Source organism: Rattus norvegicus, chromosome 1, assembly GCF_021556685.1.
Source record: "Rattus norvegicus strain SHRSP/BbbUtx chromosome 1, alternate assembly SHRSP_T2T, whole genome shotgun sequence".
Classification (NCBI taxonomy): domain Eukaryota; kingdom Metazoa; phylum Chordata; class Mammalia; order Rodentia; family Muridae; genus Rattus; species Rattus norvegicus.
In genome coordinates, this window is record NC_141534.1 from 198,707,501 (window position 1) to 198,729,266 (window position 21,766).

Below are 21,766 nucleotides of genomic sequence, written 5' to 3' on the forward strand. Positions count from 1 at the left end.
TTTACCTCTGATCAGAAGATGGGCAGTAGGCAGGGCCTGTTGGGTCCTAAACTCCCAGGGAAATTTCTCAATAAAGTCAAGCCTACATGAGCATATATGCCATGGATTATGTCCTTGAGTTGTAGATGTTGGGGAGGATCAGCCAGAGGAGGTATCTTCAAGGGCCACTGAAAAGGTTTTGTTTCTAGGGCTTCTATTTATCATTCTCAGTGCTCTGAGGTCCTCATGTATCACCCACACCTTGGCCAGCCCAGTCAGCAGAATTTCTGGCAGGGAGCAGAATTCAATGCTTGCAGAGGAAATCAAAACTCTGCTTAGCCAATGCCCTTGTTGTTTTCCTTTGTCTGAGGCCATATAAAGCTACTATGGATGTCAGTACTCCCCATCCCAGGAACATCTCAGATCCTGTTCCCTCTCTCTGAGTTCTTCCCAGGAGAGGTGTTGGTGGCATATCAGTATAGTTTAGATTCCGATGGTCTGGGCTTTAGCAAGGAAAATTCCATTTTTTTCTCTTCAGGATTTTTTGATCCTAGGACATCATTGGGCTGTTTCCATACCAATGCCTCTGGGCAGACCAGAGTTTGTTGGGAACCTAATTGGCCCATATGCCGGCCTTGCTTTTCCTCAGGCACTTGAGGTATGCCAAGGATAAAGTTGGTTTTCTCCCACTTAGCCATATTCCTTCCCAAGATTCCACCTTGTTTTGGTCAGGACCTGCTTGCTGTGTGGGGACAGGTCAATTTTTTCCATATCCAGAGACCTTATGAAGGTTACTTAGAAGCTGCTGGCTTGGTGCCAGTGGGTTAATATCTGGAGATCTTCACTCCAATCCTCAGCACCAAGTTAACTCTTGATTTCTTCTGTCTAAGAGCTAGGGCTCTTTTAAAGTAATTTAAACATATGCTTGAAGTTTATGTCTCAAGTATAGGAAACATTTTAGAATCATTTTCAAAACAGTAAAACAAAAGAGCATGGTCTCTCTCTCTCTCTCTCTCTCTCTCTCTCTCTCTCACACACACACACACACACGCGCGCGCGCGCACACACACACAAACACAGAAAAACATACACACAAACTTAGATCCTTGCCTTGACAGAGACACAAACATACATAGAGATGCACACATGGACACAGAAACATACACATATATTGTCACATACAATTATTCAGGTAAAAGACAGAAATAACACAGACAGAATTTTATATACAAAACACCCACACCTACATAGACACAGAGACACACATAATCCCAGAAGGGCACACAGAGACAGATGGAGACACTGACACACAGGTACACACATACACTCTATGTCATTGTGTGTCCACACATAATCTCCCATCACATCTCCATTAGCACTTGTCCCTGTACAAAACTGTCTGTGATGAGTTCAGGGCCTAAATATGCTGGGTCCTCTGTACACATGTATACAGGTGGGAAAGGGAGCACACACTGCTCACTTAGTTCCCAGCTTTGTACATGTGCCAAGAGCCTAACATGTTGCCTGACTCAGAGGAATGTATTGCAGCTCACAGGACAGAGGAAGGGACTGTGAGCAGTCCACGCTCATGACTCCTGAGAGAACAGAGCAGCCCTGCTGATCCCATAATTCATGCAGATACATGAATTATATACAAACACGCATGCTAAAGCAGTGACAACATTAACCACATCCTCATCATTCCTGAATAATTATATCTCAGTCTCCAAAGGAAATTGGTTCCAAGAACTTCCTTGCTTCTACCCAAAGCCTCTGACATTCAAGTATTTGATCAACTGGTGTATGGCCCACGAACACTCTGCTGTGTCCTTCCCATCATCCCAGAAATAGTCCATCACACAATATCAATGTTGTATGACTCAAGGCTGTACCACATTGCTCATGCGAGCATGGCGAGAGGAAAAAATTTTCAAGCTCAACAATACCAAGGCAGGTCTTTTTATTTTCTTCCTAATTTTGATACATTGCTTGTATAATTTGTGAAGTAGCCCAGGAGTACAGAGGGCTGACACAAATATCAAAGCCTATATTGCTCTTTTGATCAATGAAAAAGAAACCTAGGTTTTGAGTTTTGTCTTTGTGGGGCCCACACAGCAGAGGTGTAAAAGCTATCACCCCTGAAAGGATTTCTGCCAGGTTTCTTGTGGGTGAAACACAGTCTGATTTGCTTTTATTCCTTTCACAGATTCTCAAACAAGCAGTCCCACACCTGGTAATAGGGTGAAAATAGGGGCAGTGTCTGGGTGTAATTTCCCCTATGTCATGATTGACACAGACACACCACATGCTAATGAATGGCACTAGGCTGAAATATAGTGTCCCCTCTAGACTGTGATGACAATAGAAACTCCTGCCATCTGTAACATAAAGGGCCCTGTGGTAAGACAAGCACAGCCTTCCCTTTTGTATTGCTCCTGCCTCAAATATCAGTTCATGTTAGAATCAAAAAGAATTTCTGAAATCTTGGAATCAGTCCTGCTGCCAGAAGTTCTGACTAGGAGACATGAATTGGGCTCAGGGATCGGTGGTGGCAGAAGATATTGAAGGATAACCTGCCCTCTTCACACTTGGGCCAACCTCAGCTTGTCCCAAGACTAATCAGAATTCAACCTCACAAGGATATAGGACCGTTTATTTGCTATTGGCCTGTTTTTTTATCTTTTTGAAACTCAGTGGAGGCCCTAATGACCTTGAACTTGCTGTGTAGGCAAGGCTACCCCTGAGCTCCTGACCTTCTTGCCTGTACTATCCAGGTTCTAGGATTCCAAGAGTTTGCAACCATGTGCTGCTCTTATTTCTCACATCAGGCGTTACGTGTACTGCACCCCTAGTCCATATCCTTGTACCTCTCCTTACCAAAAAGTGAAAATCATTTTAATAAAGACCTTGGGCAGTGCACATGGCCAAAACTGAAACACAGATTCCATTCAACCTTCCCAGGAAGAGAGGTTAATTTTGTTCCCTGTATGAGACCTTTTTTTGCACAGTGGGTCCAACTCTAAACTGAGCTTTGTCTTTTTAGGTTGGTGGAACCCCGGGGGCACACCTAATGGTAAGGCCTTTTCCTTTGCTCTTGTATCTTGGCTTTGGGTTATTGATGGATTTGGGGCTGAATCTACTTCCTGTTGCTGTGATCACACCCTGGCTCTAAGCTCCTTGGAGGAGGAGAGGTCCATTTGGCTTACAGGTCACCATCCATCATTGAATGAAAACAGGGCAGGAGATGGAGGCAGGCAAGTGGAGGCAGGAACTGAATCAGAGATCAAAAAGAAGCCCTGCTTAGTGGCTATCTGGATCATGTTTAGCTACTGTTCTTAAACAGCAGGGACTCATGTGCCCAAGCACTGTGGGCTGGCCGTGTGCTTACAATTATCAATCAAAGCAATCCACATAAATAGGGTCACAGGCAATTGTGATCTGTTCAACTCCCAGAGTGAGAGCTCTTTACATGACATTGCTAGAGCCTGGTTGACAGGGGAGATAGCTAAGACAGATGGCCAGCATTGCTGCTGCTGCTGCTGCTGCTGCTGTCTGGTTGTATCCAATGGAATCTTCGGGCACAGATATCTGAGGTGGAGTAGAGATGTGGGTGTCTAACAACTAAACAGACCCTACAAATCCCCACACATCCCCTTCATTCTTCTGTTTGCCCTTCAGTCATATGATGAATGAATGTAGCTTTAGATTCTGTCAGAAGGGCTAGTGGAAACAGTCACTGTTTCTTCCTTCCAAAATGAAAATATTGTGCATAATTAATGCTCAGCTATTGCATGTAACATATGCTATTATCAGGATATGTTCCTGGCAGGCAATCCAGAGGAAGTCTTTTGACTAACTTCCAGAAAGGGCCAAACCAAGGCTGGCAGTTCTCTAGGGGGAACAGTCAGAGAGTGAGTAGCAGAGGGCAGGAAGATGGGCTCCTTCAGACACAGAACCTTCTTTGGGAACACCTTGGAAGGCTCAGTTGGCCTTTGCCAATCCCCATAGTGTCTACTGAAGATCTCTAGCAACAGCAACTGTCTGAGCCCCTCCCCTTGCATCCACACCAACCTATCACTCTGAGAACACAGAGTTCTCACAACCAAAAAGGGGCCACAGAAAGGTACAGCCAGGATCCAGCTTCTGTTGTAAGAAGGCTGAACCTGTTCCTTCCTGCTACCACACAGCTGCTGTTTGTTTCCTCTCACAACCAGCACAGATTTCAGTGTGAGAGACTTATGGACACCACACCATGCAGAAGCATGCTACCTGCTGACTGCCCAGACATGTGCATTCTTACAGTGGGAGAGCAGGCAGAAACAGACAAGAGTCTGACAATATCACTCAAGCACACTTGTGGCATTAAAGATCCCAATGGAGGACTGAGTTTGGAGTGGTGGGCATGGATATCCTGGGAGCTGATGGAGTGTGAATATGGAGTTCTACACTGGGAGCATCAGGGCTAAGTTAGGTTTGAAGAGGTGACCTTGAGACACTCTTGTCTGCCAAGATTCCAGAGGCTATGGGAAAGAGACCAGCCCTTGTTGTTTCCCTTTGTTTGAGGGTATATAAAGCAACTATGGATGTCATGACCCCACATCCGGGAACATCTCACATCCTGTTCCATTTCTCTGAGTTCTTCCAGTATGAGGTGTTGGCGGCTTATCAGTATAATTTATATTTCATGGCCTGTGCTTTAGCAAGGAAAATTCCTTTATTTTCTTCTTCAGATTTTTTGATCCTAGGACATCAGCAAGAACTGTTTCCATACCAATGCCTCTGGCCAGCCCAGTGTTTATTGAGAATCTAATTGGCTCATATGTCAGGCCTTGCTTTTCCAGAGGCATGTGATATATCCCAAGAATGAGATTGGCTTACTATCACTTAGCCATATTTCTTGCCAAGATTCCACCCTGTTGTTGTCAGGACTTGTTGTGTGGGGAGAGGTCAATTTGTTCCATATTGACAGACCTTATAAAAGTTAGTGAGAAGCTGGTGGCCTAGTGCTAGTGGGTTAATATCTGGAGATCTTCACTCCAATCCTCAGCATCAATTTAACTCTTGAAAGCACTGTGTCCAAGAGCTAGGGCTCTTTTAAAGTAATTTAAACATACGCTTGAAGACACACACACAGATACAGACACACACACACACACACACAGACACACACACACACACACACACACACACACACACACACACAGACACCCACACAATATTCTACAAATCAGGACGCTGAATTAGTAGGATCTTGATTTTCAGGCTAGCTTAGGGTACATCCAGAGATACCAAACTAAAAAAAACTTAATATTCAAAATTGAGGCAAATGGGCATTCCACATTTCTGCTAGTGAATATTTCATTGGAATACCAGCCAATATAATTAGAAAAGAAGAATTAATTACATGTGTACTTTTTTGTTCTGGTTCCCTAGAGCTCAGTGCAAGTCATATGTAGGCAAGTTAGAATTAGGGTCTGTAGGTTAATAACATTTTCTATAAGGATAGCCTTTTAGAGTTGGAGAAGTCAAGACTACAAAGATATCTTACTTGTGTCAAGTCACAGAGCATTATCCAATATAGATCCCGAATCACATCCCATCACTTGGTTGACTGTACTTGCATGCCTTGTTTTTCCTCAATGGAGACTTAACATCATATTTCTCATTTTTATCTCCCTCATCTGTAATGGGCATGTAGTGACGTCGTCTACCCAAGTTCCTGATTCCACATCAATAGGTAATAAAACTTGTAGATCTCTCTCTGAAGGTCACAATGCTGATTTTCTTCACAGCATTGACTTCTTTGGGACACTTAAGGGGATATGGTGGTGGGTGCATGTTGTAAGACATAGGGAAGTTGGGGGTGACTCCTGAACAGGAGGTCTTTTCTCCACTGGGAGCCCTGTTACTGCCCGTTTCTTTCTGTGTGGAAGAGTCAGTCAGCATGCTGTTGCTGGCCATTTCCCTTTCTGTCTGTGTAGGAGTCAGTCAGCATGGGAGTGGGTTAAGAAAAATCCATGGTCTCTAAATTTAGTGTTATGTCAGAAGAGACTTTGGGGTTAGAAGGATCAAGATAAGACAAGGTGACACAATGAGACTGATGACGTCTTATGAGATGCCATTCTGGTTCACGTCAAATGGGTGTCCTTTCAGAAAGTTTAGTCCTAGTGCCAATCCTGTGCAGGCCTTTGTCTTGTTTAATCATGTAAGGCTCTTGAGCCTGGACTCCAGTGACAAGTTTACACCAGTAGTCGTCGTGACCAGCACTGACAAAGTTTGGTGACATCCAGTGTGGTGTCATTGCAGACAGAAATTGAGCTCAAGGAAACAGTTGCCTGAGTTCTGTGGGGGACAGCATCTTCTGCAGGTTTATAGTTTCATATTGGACCTGAAACAATTATAATATAAAATCTGAACCTAGTATGTGAGCAGCTGTAGAGCGCCTTTGCCAGGGATCCATGGAGTTCTCTTGAGGCAGGAAGCTCATCATTCTGCCCAACTGGTCTGTCACAGAGACAGCCTGCTCTACCTTCTCCTTTAGTGCTGGTAGGTGTGGGTCAGCCTGGAGATGAGTGTGCGCATGAACAGTGTGTGTGTGTGTGTGTGTGTGTGTGTGTTTGAGAGAGAGGGAGAGAGAGAGAGAGGGAGAGAGAGAGAGAGAGAGAGAGAGAGAGAGAGAGAGAGAGAAAGAGAGAGAAAGAAGTTATGATGGCTCTGCATCCTCTCTCTCCTTGAAATACGCTTCATTGTACTGTGTGTGGCACTCAAAGGCCTTAGGCACAAGGGGCAGTAGGTATCTTGTCACCATCTGGAGCCGATCCAGCACATGCCAAACAGTTTACAGAAACATGGACATTCTGGTGACCAGCATGTCCTTCATGTCTAGAAGAGAATTAGAGAGCACTGGAGTGAGGGTCAGCACACACAGTGAGTGGATAAAGGTCTTTTCAGGACAGTGTGTCCAAGATGCAGCCAGAGGAGAAGCTCAAGTCCCCTATTGCTTAAAGTTCATGAGTGAGCTGCCCACCCAATGCACAAGCTCCACCATCCACACAGGACCAACTCACGAGAAACCACCTTGTCTTTCCAGGAACAGATTCTGTTTTGGCTGTGAGGCTGGTGAATGGAGGAGACAGGTGTCGGGGTCGCGTGGAGATCTTTTACCAGGGTTCCTGGGGCACCGTGTGTGACGATAGCTGGGACATCAATGACGCCAATGTGGTGTGCAGGCAGCTGGGCTGTGGCGGGGCCTTGTCTGCCCCAGGAAGTGACCAGTTTGGACAGGGCTCTGGGTCCATTGTTCTGGATGAGGTGGCCTGTACAGGAAATGAGACCTATCTGTGGAACTGCTCTCACCGAGGCTGGCTCTCTCATAACTGTGACCACCAGGAGGATGCTGGAGTCATCTGTTCAGGTAAGACACAGTGATCATTAAATCTGCCTGACAGTTAAGCAATCAGGTTACTATGAATGCTATCAGAACTTCATTCTGGCTCTATTCATTTTTTCCTTGTAAGGGTTGATGAATATCAAGGACAATGCCCTTCTCTTCAGGGTCCTCCCAAATGCTCTTAGTTATCTAGTAACTCTAGAGTTTATGTGAGGCAGGCAACTTATGGAAATGCAAGGTGAAGTCCTAGGCATGAGAAGGAACAGGGTGAGAAGAAAATTGCTCTTGTAAGAAGAACCCCAGCCTTGGTTTGGGGAATTGGAATCCTGTTTCCAGTTGATTTTTCAATATGCAGGGGGCAGTGCAGTAAAGCACAGGGGGCCGAGAAAATTCGCTTTTCCTATTCCCCATTTTTCTATAATCCTCTTAGAGGATGGTGCAGAAGGAATCTTCTGGGGAGGCTTCAGTAACTCCTACACTCCCCCAGGCTCTACCGATTTCTGGTTTCTCACAGATTCTTGTTCAATAGCTCAATGATGATAACATACAGAGAATGTTATTCATGGATGTTGGGATGTGAACATGGCAGAGAGGCCATTTGTTGTATGTGCATGAGATAAATGCACAAGAAACACTTGACTATGGATATAGCAGCGAGGCTTGCTAGAGTCTTACAGAGTCCTGTAACCATGAGGGTGGCTCTTTGACTCTTCAAGAGCTCAAGACTGAGTGAGCTTTTGGCTGACTCTCCACAGAGTAGTGAGGAACCCTGGTTTCCTGGCATGTCCACAGTTGGTCATGAATGTACAGTGATTAGTGAGCTGCAGGAAACCGGAACCCACCCTGGGCATTCAGTACACAGCAGAAGTTCATGCATATCTGTATTATTCATGGTCTACCTTGGCAGGACCACTCTGTACATATTATCAGACAGTGAAATTAGATAAGAACAATTAATGACATATTTAAGCATGAGATACCTCATTTTTATATTAGTTCCCTCGAGCTCTGCATATTTTCAATAAAAAGAGCGTTTTGGATTTGGAGAACTGAAGACTACATAGTGTTCTTACAGAACCCATTCATATAGCATTACCCAAAACAGACTCTGAATAACATCCTATCATCAGATTGACTGTACTTGCATGTCTTGGTTTTTCTAATGAAGACTTAAGTTTAATTCCCCACTTTCTCCTTCATGTGTATATGGATGTGCAGATGTGACCTCTAGATTTCCTGATTCCACAGCATTAGTTAACAAAACCTTGTATAAAGCTCTGTCTGTAGGTCATACTGCCAGGTGTGTGCATGGCATTGAGTTCCTTGAAACAGTTAAGGGGATAGGGTGTTGGTGTGTGTTGTGAAGACTTAGAGAAGTTTGGGATCAGAGAGGTTGTGTGACACAATGGGACTGATGAGGTCTTATGAGATGCCATCCTGGTTCTCGTCAAATGGGTGTCCTTTCAGAAAGCTTAGTCCTAGTGCCAATCCCGTGCAGGCCTTTGTGCTGTTTAACCATGTTGGGTTCTTGAGCCTGGACTTGAATGAAGTTGACATCAGCAGTCTTGGTGACCAGCAGTGACAAAGTTTGGTGACATCCAGTGTGGTACCATTGCAGACACAGAGTACTTTATAGAAGCTGTCCCTTGACCCAGTTCTGTGTGGGACAGGAGCTTCTGCAGGTTTATAGTTTCCTATTGGACCTGAAACGATTCTGATGTAAACTCTGAACCTAGAGTGTGAGCAGCTGTTGAGCGCCTTTGCCAGGGACACATGAAGTTCTCTTGAGGAAGGAAGCTCATCATTCTGTCCCTCTGGTCTGTCACAGAGACAGCGTGCTCTACCTTCTCCTTTACTGCTGGCAGATGTGGGTCAGTTTGGAGATTAGTGTGCGCATGTGCAGTGTGCTTGGGAGGACTCTGGCTGGCTCTGCATCTTCTCTATCACTGAAAGACCTGGCTTTACTCAGGGCTTGGCAGTCCAAAATGTTACGCACAAGATGGCAGAGGTACATGGTCATCATCCAGTGCAGATTCAATTCATGCTAACACAGTTTTCAGAAACCTAAACATCCTGATGACAAACTCCATATTCATGCTTAGAACAAAATAGTGGACATTGGGGTGAGGGACCACAGGCCAAGTGAGAGGGTAAAGGTCCTCAGAGAACAGTATGTCCAAGGTGCAGCAGCAGGAGGAGCTCACATCCCATATTGCTTTAAGGTTCATGAGTGAGCTGCCCACCCAATGCACAAGCTCCACCATCCAGACAGGACCAACTCATGAGAATCCACCTTGTCTTTCCAGGAACAGATTCTGTTTTGGCTGTGAGGCTGGTGAATGGAGGAAACAGTTGTCGGGGTCGCGTGGAGATCCTTTACCAGGGTTCCTGGGGCACTGTGTGTGACGATAGCTGGGACATCAATGACGCCAATGTGGTGTGCAGGCAGCTGGGCTGTGGCGGGGCCTTGTCTGCCCCAGGAAGTGACCAGTTTGGACAGGGCTCTGGGTCCATTGTTCTGGATGAGGTGGCCTGTACAGGAAATGAGACCTATCTGTGGAACTGCTCTCACCGAGGCTGGCTCTCTCATAACTGTGACCACCAGGAGGATGCTGGAGTCATCTGTTCAGGTAAGACACAGTGATCATTAAATCTGCCTGACAGTTAAGCAATCAGGTTACTATGAATGCTATCAGAACTTCATTCTGGCTCTATTCATTTTTTCCTTGTAAGGGATGATGAATATCAAGGACAATGCCCTTCTCTTCAGGGTCCTCCCAAATGCTCTTAGTTATCTAGTAACTCTAGAGTTTATGTGAGGCAGGCAACTTATGGAAATGCAAGGTGAAGTCCTAGGCATGAGAAGGAACAGGGTGAGAAGAAAATTGCTCTTGTAAGAAGAACCCCAGCCTTGGTTTGGGGAATTGGAATCCTGTTTCCAGTTGATTTTTCAATATGCAGGGGGCAGTGCAGTAAAGCACAGGGGGCCGAGAAAATTCGCTTTTCCTATTCCCCATTTTTCTATAATCCTCTTAGAGGATGGTGCAGAAGGAATCTTCTGGGGAGGCTTCAGTAACTCCTACACTCCCCCAGGCTCTACCGATTTCTGGTTTCTCACAGATTCTTGTTCAATAGCTCAATGATGATAACATACAGAGAATGTTATTCATGGATGTTGGGATGTGAACATGGCAGAGAGGCCATTTGTTGTATGTGCATGAGATAAATGCACAAGAAACACTTGACTATGGATATAGCAGCGAGGCTTGCTAGAGTCTTACAGAGTCCTGTAACCATGAGGGTGGCTCTTTGACTCTTCAAGAGCTCAAGACTGAGTGAGCTTTTGGCTGACTCTCCACAGAGTAGTGAGGAACCCTGGTTTCCTGGCATGTCCACAGTTGGTCATGAATGTACAGTGATTAGTGAGCTGCAGGAAACCGGAACCCACCCTGGGCATTCAGTACACAGCAGAAGTTCATGCATATCTGTATTATTCATGGTCTACCTTGGCAGGACCACTCTGTACATATTATCAGACAGTGAAATTAGATAAGAACAATTAATGACATATTTAAGCATGAGATACCTCATTTTTATATTAGTTCCCTCGAGCTCTGCATATTTTCAATAAAAAGAGCGTTTTGGATTTGGAGAACTGAAGACTACATAGTGTTCTTACAGAACCCATTCATATAGCATTACCCAAAACAGACTCTGAATAACATCCTATCATCAGATTGACTGTACTTGCATGTCTTGGTTTTTCTAATGAAGACTTAAGTTTAATTCCCCACTTTCTCCTTCATGTGTATATGGATGTGCAGATGTGACCTCTAGATTTCCTGATTCCACAGCATTAGTTAACAAAACCTTGTATAAAGCTCTGTCTGTAGGTCATACTGCCAGGTGTGTGCATGGCATTGAGTTCCTTGAAACAGTTAAGGGGATAGGGTGTTGGTGTGTGTTGTGAAGACTTAGAGAAGTTTGGGATCAGAGAGGTTGTGTGACACAATGGGACTGATGAGGTCTTATGAGATGCCATCCTGGTTCTCGTCAAATGGGTGTCCTTTCAGAAAGCTTAGTCCTAGTGCCAATCCCGTGCAGGCCTTTGTGCTGTTTAACCATGTTGGGTTCTTGAGCCTGGACTTGAATGAAGTTGACATCAGCAGTCTTGGTGACCAGCAGTGACAAAGTTTGGTGACATCCAGTGTGGTACCATTGCAGACACAGAGTACTTTATAGAAGCTGTCCCTTGACCCAGTTCTGTGTGGGACAGGAGCTTCTGCAGGTTTATAGTTTCCTATTGGACCTGAAACGATTCTGATGTAAACTCTGAACCTAGAGTGTGAGCAGCTGTTGAGCGCCTTTTCCAGGGACACATGAAGTTCTCTTGAGGCAGGAAGCTCATCATTCTGCCCCTCAGGTCTGTCAGAGAGACAGCCTCCTCTACCTTCTCCTTTGCTGCTGACAGATGTGGGTCAGCGCGGAGATGAGTGTGCACATGTGCAGTGTGCTTGGGAGGACTCTGGCTGGCTCTGCATCTTCTCTCTCACCGAAAGACCTGGCTTTACTTAGGGCTTGGCAGTCCAAAATGTTACGCACAAGATGGCAGAGGTATGTGGTCATCATCCAGTGCAGATTCAATTCATGCTAACACAGTTTTCAGAAACCTAAACATCCTGATGACAAACTCCGTATTCATGCTTAGAACAAAATAGTGGACATTGGGGTGAGGGACCACAGGCCAAGTGAGAGGGTAAAGGTCCTCAGAGAACAGTATGTCCAAGGTGCAGCAGCAGGAGGAGCTCACATCCCATATTGCTTTAAGGTTCATGAGTGAGCTGCCCACCCAATGCGCAAGCTCCACCATCCAGACAGGACCAACTCATGAGAAACTACCTTGTCTTTCCAGGAACAGATTCTGGTTTGGCTGTGAGGCTGGTGAATGGAGGAGACACGTGTCGGGGTCGCGTGGAGATCCTTTACCAGGGTTCCTGGGGCACTGTGTGTGACGACAGCTGGGACATCAATGATGCCAACGTGGTGTGCAGGCAGCTGGGCTGTGGCGGGGCCTTGTCTGCCCCAGGAAGTGACCAGTTTGGACAGGGCTCTGGGTCCATTGTTCTGGATGAGGTTTCCTGTACAGGACATGAGGCCTATCTGTGGAACTGCACCCACCGAGGCTGGCTCTCTCATAACTGTGGCCACCAGGAGGATGCTGGAGTCATCTGTTCAGGTAAGACACAGTGATCACTAAATCTGCCTCATAGCAAAGTGGTGGGTTCACTATGAATGCTAGCAGAACTTCATTCTGTCCCTATTCATCTTGCCCTTGTAAGGGTTGATGAATATCAAGGACAATGCCTTTCTCATCAGGGTACTGCAGAATCAACTTAATTATTAACTGATTCTGGAGTTTATGTGAAGCAAGCAACCCAAGAAATTCAATGTCAAGTCTGAGACATGATTATGTACAGGGTGAGCAGACAAGTACTCTGGCCAGGAGTACCCCAGGCTTGGCTTGGAGAGTTGGAATCCTGTTTCCCTGTTGAATTTGAATATGCAGAGGGCAGTGCAGTAAGCCTAGGGGGCAGAGCAAATTCAGTTTTCCTATTCCTCAGCTTTCCCATAATCCTCTCAGACATTGCTGCAGAAGGAATCTTCTGGGGAGTCTTCAGTAACTCCTTCACTACCTCAGCCCCTCCAATTTCTGGATTGTCACAGATTCTTGTTCAGAAGTCAATGATGGTAATATACTCAGAATGTTAGTTATGGATGTTGGGATGGGAATCTGGCAGGGAGGCCATCTGTGGTATGTTCGTGAGGTAAATGCCCAAGAAACAATTGATTGTGGATATAGCAGGGAGGCTTGCTAGAGTCCTACAGAATCCTTTAACCATGAGGGTGGATCTTTGAATCTTCAACAGCTCAAGACTGAGTGGGCTTTTGGCTGACTCTCCACACAGTAGTGAAGAACCCTGGTTTCCTGGCATGTCCACAGTTGGTCATGAATGTACTGTGTGAGGTGCAGGAAACTGGAACCCACCCTGGACATTCAATACACAGCAGAAGGTCATGAATACCTGTACTATTCATGGTCTGCCTTGGCAGGACCACTCTGAGCATCAGCCTCAGATCCACTTCTACAAACGCTGAGTCTGTCTTTCCTGACAGTCCACGTGAACTTCTCGGTGCTTTCTAACTGTCCTCCTATTTCTCACAGATGTCTATGCCACACCAAGGTAAGGTCACTGTCAGATGCTTGGAGTCCCCCTGTTCTCTTTATTGCAGGGTCATGATTTTTCTCTGGTACTAAGGCACCATGAAAAGACACACACTATTCAACCCCTCTGAGTTTGCTCTTTGCATGTACAAGGCTGATAGTACATGTCTAGTCGTTGTTTAAGGAAGATACCACTGGGCATTATAGAAACCGTGTTGAATGCTACTGAAAATGGAGGGCCTAAGGCTTCTGTTTGGCATTTAGCCCACGTCAGGTGGCTGTCCCCTCACAGTCCCATATTGTCTCATGGTACCCTTTTTGTATCATCCCCCATACCAGAACAGCTGAATATTTCAGTTCATAATATTCTTTGCTGATTTCTACATTGCTTATCTTACTTATTCTGATTGATATATATGCATACACATACACATACAAACACACACACACATACATGCACACACACACACACACACACACACACACACCAATATACACACTCACATATAGTTTATGCTGCTGACCTTCTCCTGCTAGTTCTTCAGCCTCATTTCCCAATGCTGGGACTACGACTGTGCCCTGTTGCCTTGCATACATTGTGGTTTCATTTCTTCTACTTATTACACAGGGGACTGTAGTTCACTCAGTCAATCATAATGTACTTGCTACATTCCACATCCAACCGTGCCCCATGCCGCTACAGTTTGTCCCTGCAGTTGCCCTGGTCTCCTGCATCAGGTCTTCTTTGTCCTGTCCTTCAATTGCCTCCACCTTGTTTGTTGTAAATTCTCTTTTAATATATCAGGGACGCTGTCCCCTGTAGAAATCCTTCCCTGACTTAAACTTGTTAAAAACACATATGCATACATCAAACACATACACACACACACACACACACTCAGACATAAACACAGATAAACCATACACTCCTACATAGATACTTGCATACAAAGAGACACAAACACAAGCAGAGATACAGAAATTGACACAGAAAAAACACACTTTTATTGTCACATGCAAATATCCAGGTTAAGGAGAAATAGAACACAAGCACACATTGTTATATACAAAACACTCACACCCACATAGATACATACACACACACAATCCCAGAAGGGCACAGAGAGACAGAAGTGGCCACTGACACACAGGTATACACATACACTCTATGTTATTGTGTGTCCACACATGATCTCCTATCACATTTCCATTAGTACTTGTTCCTGGTACAAAACTGTCTGTGATATCTTCAGACCCTAAAAATGCTGGGTCCTCTGTACACATGCACAAAGCTGTGACAAGGAGCACACACTGCTCACTTAGTTCCCAGATTTGTACATGTGCCAATAGCCTAAGAGGTGGCCGGACTCAGAGGAATATATTGCAGCTCACAGGACAGAGGTAAGAACTGTTAGCGGTCCACACTCATGACTCCTGAGAAAACTGAGCAGCCCTGCCGATTCCACAATTAATGAAATTACATAAACTCATATGAAACACACATGATAAACCAGCAACAATATTATTCATATCCTCACAATTCGTAAGCAATTTTCTCTCAGTTTCCAGAGGAAATGGATTCCAAGTACTTCCTTGCTTCTACCCAAATCCTCTGCCACTCAAGTCTCGTAACTACTGGTGTGTGACCCATATACACCTTCCTGTGTCCCTCCAGTCATCCTAGATAGAGTTCCTCACATAATGTAAATGTTGTGTGACTCAGTGCTATACCACACTGCACATGTGAGAATGGCAGGAGGCCAAGATTTTCATGCTCAATAACACAGAAGCTTTTATAACCCTGCCTGTGTTATTTGTTAAGTAGCCCATGGGTAGAGAAGGCTGACGGGGGTATCTAAGACCATCTCCCTGTTTTGACCGATGCAAAAGAAACCTAGGTATTTGAGTTTTGTCTTTGGGGGGCCCACATAACAGAGTGGTAAAAGTTATCACCACTGAAAGGACTTCTGCCATGATTCTTGTGGTGAAACAGAGTCTGATTTGCTTTTATTCCCTTCACAGCTTCTCAAACAAGCAGTCCCACACCGGGTAAGTACTTTGAAAATAGGGGCAGTATCTGGGTGTAATTTCCCCTATGTCATGATTAACACAGACACACCACATGCTAATGAATGGCACTAGGCTGAAATATAGTGTCCCCTCTAGACTGTGATGACAATAGAAACTCCTGCCATCTGTAACATAAAGGGCCCTGTGGTAAGACAAGCACAGCCTTCCCTTTTGTGTTGCTCCTGTCTCAAATTTCAGTTCATGTTAGAATCAAAAAGAATTTCTGAAATCTTGGGAGCAGTCCTGCTGCCAGAAGTTCTGACTGGGAGACATGAATTGGGCTCAGAGAGCTGTGGTTGACAGAAGACAAGTAAGGATAACCTGCCCTCTTCACACTTGTGACAAAAGGCCTTTAGCATGGGAGTTTGAAGCCCCTGCCTCTGGATTCCTCAAGTGTGGATCAACACACAATGAATTCTTCCTTTCTCATTCTGCAGATGTGTCCTATAGAACTGAACTGCCCACAGACGGTAAGTTGTGTTATGTTGTGTCCTGTGGCTTATTGTCCCCAAAACCCACAGGCTCACTTCTGATCAGAAGATGTAGAGAAGGCAGAGCCCATAGGGCCCTAAACTCCCAGGGAAATTTCTCAATAATACTTCAAGCCTACATGGGAATATACACCATGAGTTATGTCCTTGAGTTGTGGATATTGGGCAGGATCAGGCAGAAGCTGCATCTTCAAGAGCCAGGAAGGAGGTCTTGTTTCTAGTGTTTGTAGTGACAATTCTCTGCACCCTGAGGTCCCCATGTTTCACAGAATATCTTGGCCAGCCCAGCACAGAGTCTGTGCCTTTAGTGCCTGCAGCTTAGCCAATGCCCTTGTCATTTCCCTTTGAGGCCAAATAAAGCAGCTATGGATGTCAGTACTCCCCATCTAGACCTAGACTCAGACCCTGTACCATCTCTGATCCTCCAGTGAGAGGTGTTGGTGGCACATCAGTATTGCTTAGACTCTGGCAGCCTGGGCTTTTGAGGAAAGTCTCTTCCTTCTTTTGCACATGGAATTTTTTTGATCCTAGGACATGAGCAAATCAAACTCCATATCACTGTCTCTGGACATCCCAGAGTTTTTTGGGAATAGTCTTGGCCCTTAGGTCATATCAGGCACTACTCTTGCTGAAGCAAGTTGGGCATCCAAAGGATGAAGTTGGCTTCATCTTAACTCACCCATATTTGGTCCCAAGATCCCTCAATATCTTATTTGTAACAACTGTACAGGGCAAATCAACTTTCCCCTCTCTATTGATTCCCTTCGAGGGCACTCTTTGGTAGCAGAAACTCTTGCTAGGTCTGGTAGGTACTATGGTGCAGCTGCAGGATCAGATTGCAGGGAAGAGAGGACTGGACAAGTCTTTGACACAGTCCTGTGAGAGAGGACTTTTGTAGAGCTGTTAGTATCAGGACCCACTATGTGGGAGAGCTCAACTCCTTCTATATCCAGATCCTTGTCGAGGTTTCTCACATACGAGTTGGTCACATGGCACTAGTGGTATCTCCAGAAATCTCCACTCTAGGCCTCAATATCATGTCAAGTTTTCTCCAAGATCCAGGGTTCTTTTAAGTAATATTAACATGTATGTTGAAATTTGTGTCTTTTTCAGAGGGGACAGATTAGAATAATTTCCAATATGGTAAAAAACAATGAGCCAGGTATTTTCTGTCTGTTTTTCTCTGTCTCTGTCTCTCCCTGTCTATCTCTCTTTCAAAGACACACAGACAAACACAAACACACACAAAAACATACAAACACACACACATACACACAAACACACCCAGAAACACGCACACACACAAACACACACATATACACACAAAACACACACACAAACACACACACACATACATAGAGTATTCTAGCACACAGTAGCCTGAGTTAGGTGGAGGTTGAGTTTCAGTGTAGACTAGGATATGTACAGAGAGATATTGAATTAAAAATATCCTTACAGGAAAGCAAAGTAGATTAATATTCCAGACCTGTGTTGCTGAATATTATGTTATCAGACAGTGAAATTAGATAAGAACAATTAATGACATATTTAAGCATGAAATACCTCATTTTTATATTAGTTCCCTCGAGCTCTGCATATTTTCAATAAAAATAGTGTTTTGGATTTGGAGAACTGAAGACTACATAGTGTACTTACAGAATCCATTCATATAGAATTACCCAAAACAGACTCTGAATAACATCCTATCATCAGATTGACTGTATTTGCATGTCTTGTTTTTTCTAATGAAGACTTAAGTTTATTTCCCATTTTCTCCTTCATGTGTATATGGCTGTGCAGATGTGACCTCTAGAGTTCATGATTCCACGGCATTAGTTAACAAAACCTTGTATAAAGCTCTGTCTGTAGGTCATAGTGCTAGGCGTGTGCATGGCATTGAGTTCCTTGAGACAGTTAAGGGGATAGGGTGTTGGGTGTGTGTTGTGAAGACTTAGAGAAGGTTGGGATCAGAGAGGTTGTGTGACACAATGGGACTGATGAGGTCTTATGAGATGCCATCCTGGTCTTGTCAAATGGGTGTCCTTTCAGAAAGCTTAGTCCTAGTGCCAATCCCGTGCAGGCCTTTGTGCTGTTTAACCATGTTGGGTTCTTGAGCCTGGACTTGAATGAAGTTGACATCAGCAGTCTTGGTGACCAGCTGACAAAGTTTGGTGACCTCCAGTGTGGTACCATTGCAGATACAGAATACTTCATAGAAGCTGTCCCTTGACCCAGTTCTGTGTGGGACAGGAGCTTCTGCAGGTTTATAGTTTCCTATTGGACCTGAAACGATTCTGATGTAAACTCTGAACCTAGAGTGTGAGCAGCTGTTGAGCGCCTTTGCCAGGGACACATGAAGTTCTCTTGAGGAAGGAAGCTCATCATTCTGTCCCTCTGGTCTGTCACAGAGACAGCGTGCTCTACCTTCTCCTTTACTGCTGGCAGATGTGGGTCAGTTTGGAGATGAGTGTGCGCATGTGCAGTGTGCTTGGGAGGACTCTGGCTGGCTCTGCATCTTCTCTCTCACTGAAAGACCTGGCTTTACTCAGGGCTTGGCAGTCCAAAATGTTAGGTACAAGATGCAGAGGTACGTGGTCATCATCCAGTGCAGATTCAATTCATGCTATCACAGTTTTCAGAAACCTAAACATCCTGATGACAAACTCCGTATTCATGTAGAACAAAATAGTGGACATTGGGGTGAGGGACCACAGGCCAAGTGAGAGGGTAAAGGTCCTCAGAGAACAGTATGTCCAAGGTGCAGCAGCAGGAGGAGCTCGCATCCCATATTGCTTTAAGGTTCATGAGTGAGCTGCCCACCCAATGCACAAGCTCCACCATCCAGACAGGACCAATTCATGAGAAACCACCTTGTCTTTCCAGGAACAGATTCTGTTTTGGCTGTGAGGCTTGTGAACGGAGGAGACAGGTGTCGGGGTCGCGTGGAGATCCTTTACCAGGGTTCCTGGGGCACTGTGTGTGACGACAGCTGGGACATCAATGATGCCAAGGTGGTGTGCAGGCAGCTGGGCTGTGGCGGGGCCTTGTCTGCCCCAGGAAGTGACCAGTTTGGACAGGGCTCTGGGTCCATTGTTTTGGATGAGGTGGCCTGTACAGGACATGAGGCCTATCTGTGGAACTGCACACACCGAGGCTGGCTCTCTCATAACTGTGGCCACCATGAGGATGCTGGAGTCATCTGTTCAGGTAAGACCCAGTGATCATTAAATCTGCCTGACAGTAAAGCAGTCAAGTTACTATGAATGCTCGCAGAACTTCATTCTGTCCCTATTCATTTTGTCCTTGTAAGGGTTGATGAACTCCAAGGACAATGCCTTTCTCGTCAGGGTCCTGCAGTATGCTCTTAGTTCTTTACTGATTCTAGAGTTAAAGTGAAGCAGGCAACCCAAGGAAATGCAATGTCAAGTCCCAGATGTGACAAAGTACAGGGTGAGCAGACAAGTACTCTGGCCAGGAGTACCCCAGGTTTGGCTTGGAGAGTTGGAATCCTGTTTCCATGTTGAATTTGAATATGCAGAAGGCAGTGCAGTAAACCCTAGGGGGCAGAACAAATTCACTTTTCCTTTTCCCCAGCTTTCCCATAATACTCTCAGAAGGTGCTGCAGAAGGAATCTTCTGGGGAGGCTTCAGTAACTCCTACACTTTTCCAGGCTCTACCGATTTCTGGGTCTCATAGATTCTTGTTCAACAGCTCAATAATGATAACATTCTAGGAATCTTATCCCTGGATGTTGTGATGTTAACATGGCAGAGAGGCCATTTGTGGTATGTTCATGAGATAAATGCAGAAGAAACACTTGAGTATGGATATAGCAGGGAGGCTTGCTAGAGTTCTACAGAATCCTTTAAACATGAGGATGGATCTTTGAATCTTCAACAGCTCAAGACTGAGTGTGCTTTTGGTGGACTCTCCACACAGTAGTGAAGAACCCTGGTTTCCTGGCATGTCCACAGTGGGTCATGAATGTACAGTGATTAGTGAGCTGCAGGAAACCAGGTCCCAGCCTGGGCATTCAGTACACAGCAGAAGGTCATGAATACCTGCATTATTCATGGTGTGCCCTGGCAGAAACACTCTGACCATCAGCCTCAGCTCCATCTCCTCAAACTCTGAGTCTGTCTTTCCTGACAGTCCATGTGAACTCGGTGCTTTCTAACTCTCCTCCTGTTTCTCACAGATGTCTATGCCACAGCAAGCTAAGGTCACTGTCAGATGCTTGGAGTCCCCCTGTTCTCTTTATTGCAGGGTCATGATTTTTCTCTGGCACTAGGGCACCATGAGAAGACACACACTATTCATCACCTCTGAGTTTTCATCCCTTGTGTTACCTGTGTTCTTAGCTTTGCTCTTTGCACGTTCAAGGGTGATAGGACATGTCTAACATGTGTAGGAGTTGGTGAAGGAACACACTCCTGGGCATAATAGAACCGTGCTGAATGCTACTGAAAATGGTGGGCCTGACGCTTCTCTTTTGCATTTAGCCCAAGTCAGGTGGCTGTCCCCTCACAGTCCCAAATTGTCTCATGGTACCCTTTGTGTATCATTACCCCACACCAGAACAGCTGAATATTTCAGTTCATAATGTTCTTTGCTGTTTTCTAAATAGTTTATCTTAATGATTCATATATATATATAATATATATGTATACAGATACACATACGAACAGACAGATACATACAAACACACCAATGTACACACTCACATATAGCTTAGGCTGCTGACCTCCTCCTGCTAGTTCTTCAGCCTCATTTCCCAGTTCTGTGCCCTGGTGCCTTGCATACATTGTGGTTTCATTTCTTCTCCTTATTATACAGGGGACTGCAGTTCACTCAGTCTATCATAATATATTGGCTACATTCCACATTCCAACAGCGCCCCTGCAGCTACAGTCTGGTCCCTGCAGTTGCCCTGGTCTCCTGTAGCAGGTCTTCTTTGTCCTGTCCTTCACCTGTCTCCACTGTGTTTGTTGTCAATTCTTGTTTTACATATCAGGGACATTGTCCAGTGTAGAAATCCTTCCCTGATTTACACTTGTTATCTTGAGTATTTCTTATATACATTTCTAGTGTTACTCCCTTTCCCGGTTTCTGGGCAAACATCCCCCTCCCCCCTCCCCTTCCTTATGGGTGTTCCCCTTCCCATCCTCCCCCCATTGCCGCCCTCCCCCCAACAATCTAGTTCACTGGGGGTTCAGTCTTAGCAGGACCCATGGCTTCCCCTTCCATTGGTGCTCTTACTAGGATATTCTTTGCTACCTATTAGGTCAGAGTCCAGGGGCAGTCCATGTATAGTCTTTGGGTAGTGGCTTAGTCCCTGGAGGCTCTGGTTGCTTGGCATTGTTGTTCATATGGGGTCTCGAGCCCCTTCAAGCTCTTCCAGTTCTTTCTCTGATTTCAGTTCAGTGGTTTGCTGCTGGCATTTGCCTCTGTGTTTGCTGTGTTCTGGCTGTGTCTCTCAGGAGCGATCTACATCTGACTCCTGTTGGCCTGAACTTCTTTGCTTCATCCATCTTGTCTAATTGGGTGGCTGTATATGTATGGGCCACATGTTGGGCAGGCTCTGAACGGGTTTTCCTTCTGCCTCTATTCTA

At 45.2% G+C, this 21,766-nt stretch overlaps 1 protein-coding gene across 13 annotated transcripts in view; it reads left to right on the forward strand.

Moving 5' to 3' along the window:
- The window catches only part of LOC147996985 (scavenger receptor cysteine-rich domain-containing protein DMBT1-like), a 175,464-nt gene that overhangs the window by 40,192 nt on the left and 113,506 nt on the right, over window positions 1–21,766 (forward strand). For all 13 annotated transcript variants that reach the window (XM_087607979.1, XM_087608011.1, XM_087607995.1 and 10 more), the window contains 8 exons: window positions 3,023–3,052; window positions 5,678–5,716; window positions 7,070–7,393; window positions 9,676–9,999; window positions 12,282–12,605; window positions 15,615–15,641; window positions 16,100–16,132; window positions 19,037–19,360. In XM_087607979.1, the coding sequence (XP_087464105.1) occupies window positions 3,023–3,052; window positions 5,678–5,716; window positions 7,070–7,393; window positions 9,676–9,999; window positions 12,282–12,605; window positions 15,615–15,641; window positions 16,100–16,132; window positions 19,037–19,360 (1,425 nt within the window). The remainder of the gene's footprint in view (window positions 1–3,022; window positions 3,053–5,677; window positions 5,717–7,069; window positions 7,394–9,675; window positions 10,000–12,281; window positions 12,606–15,614; window positions 15,642–16,099; window positions 16,133–19,036; window positions 19,361–21,766) is intronic.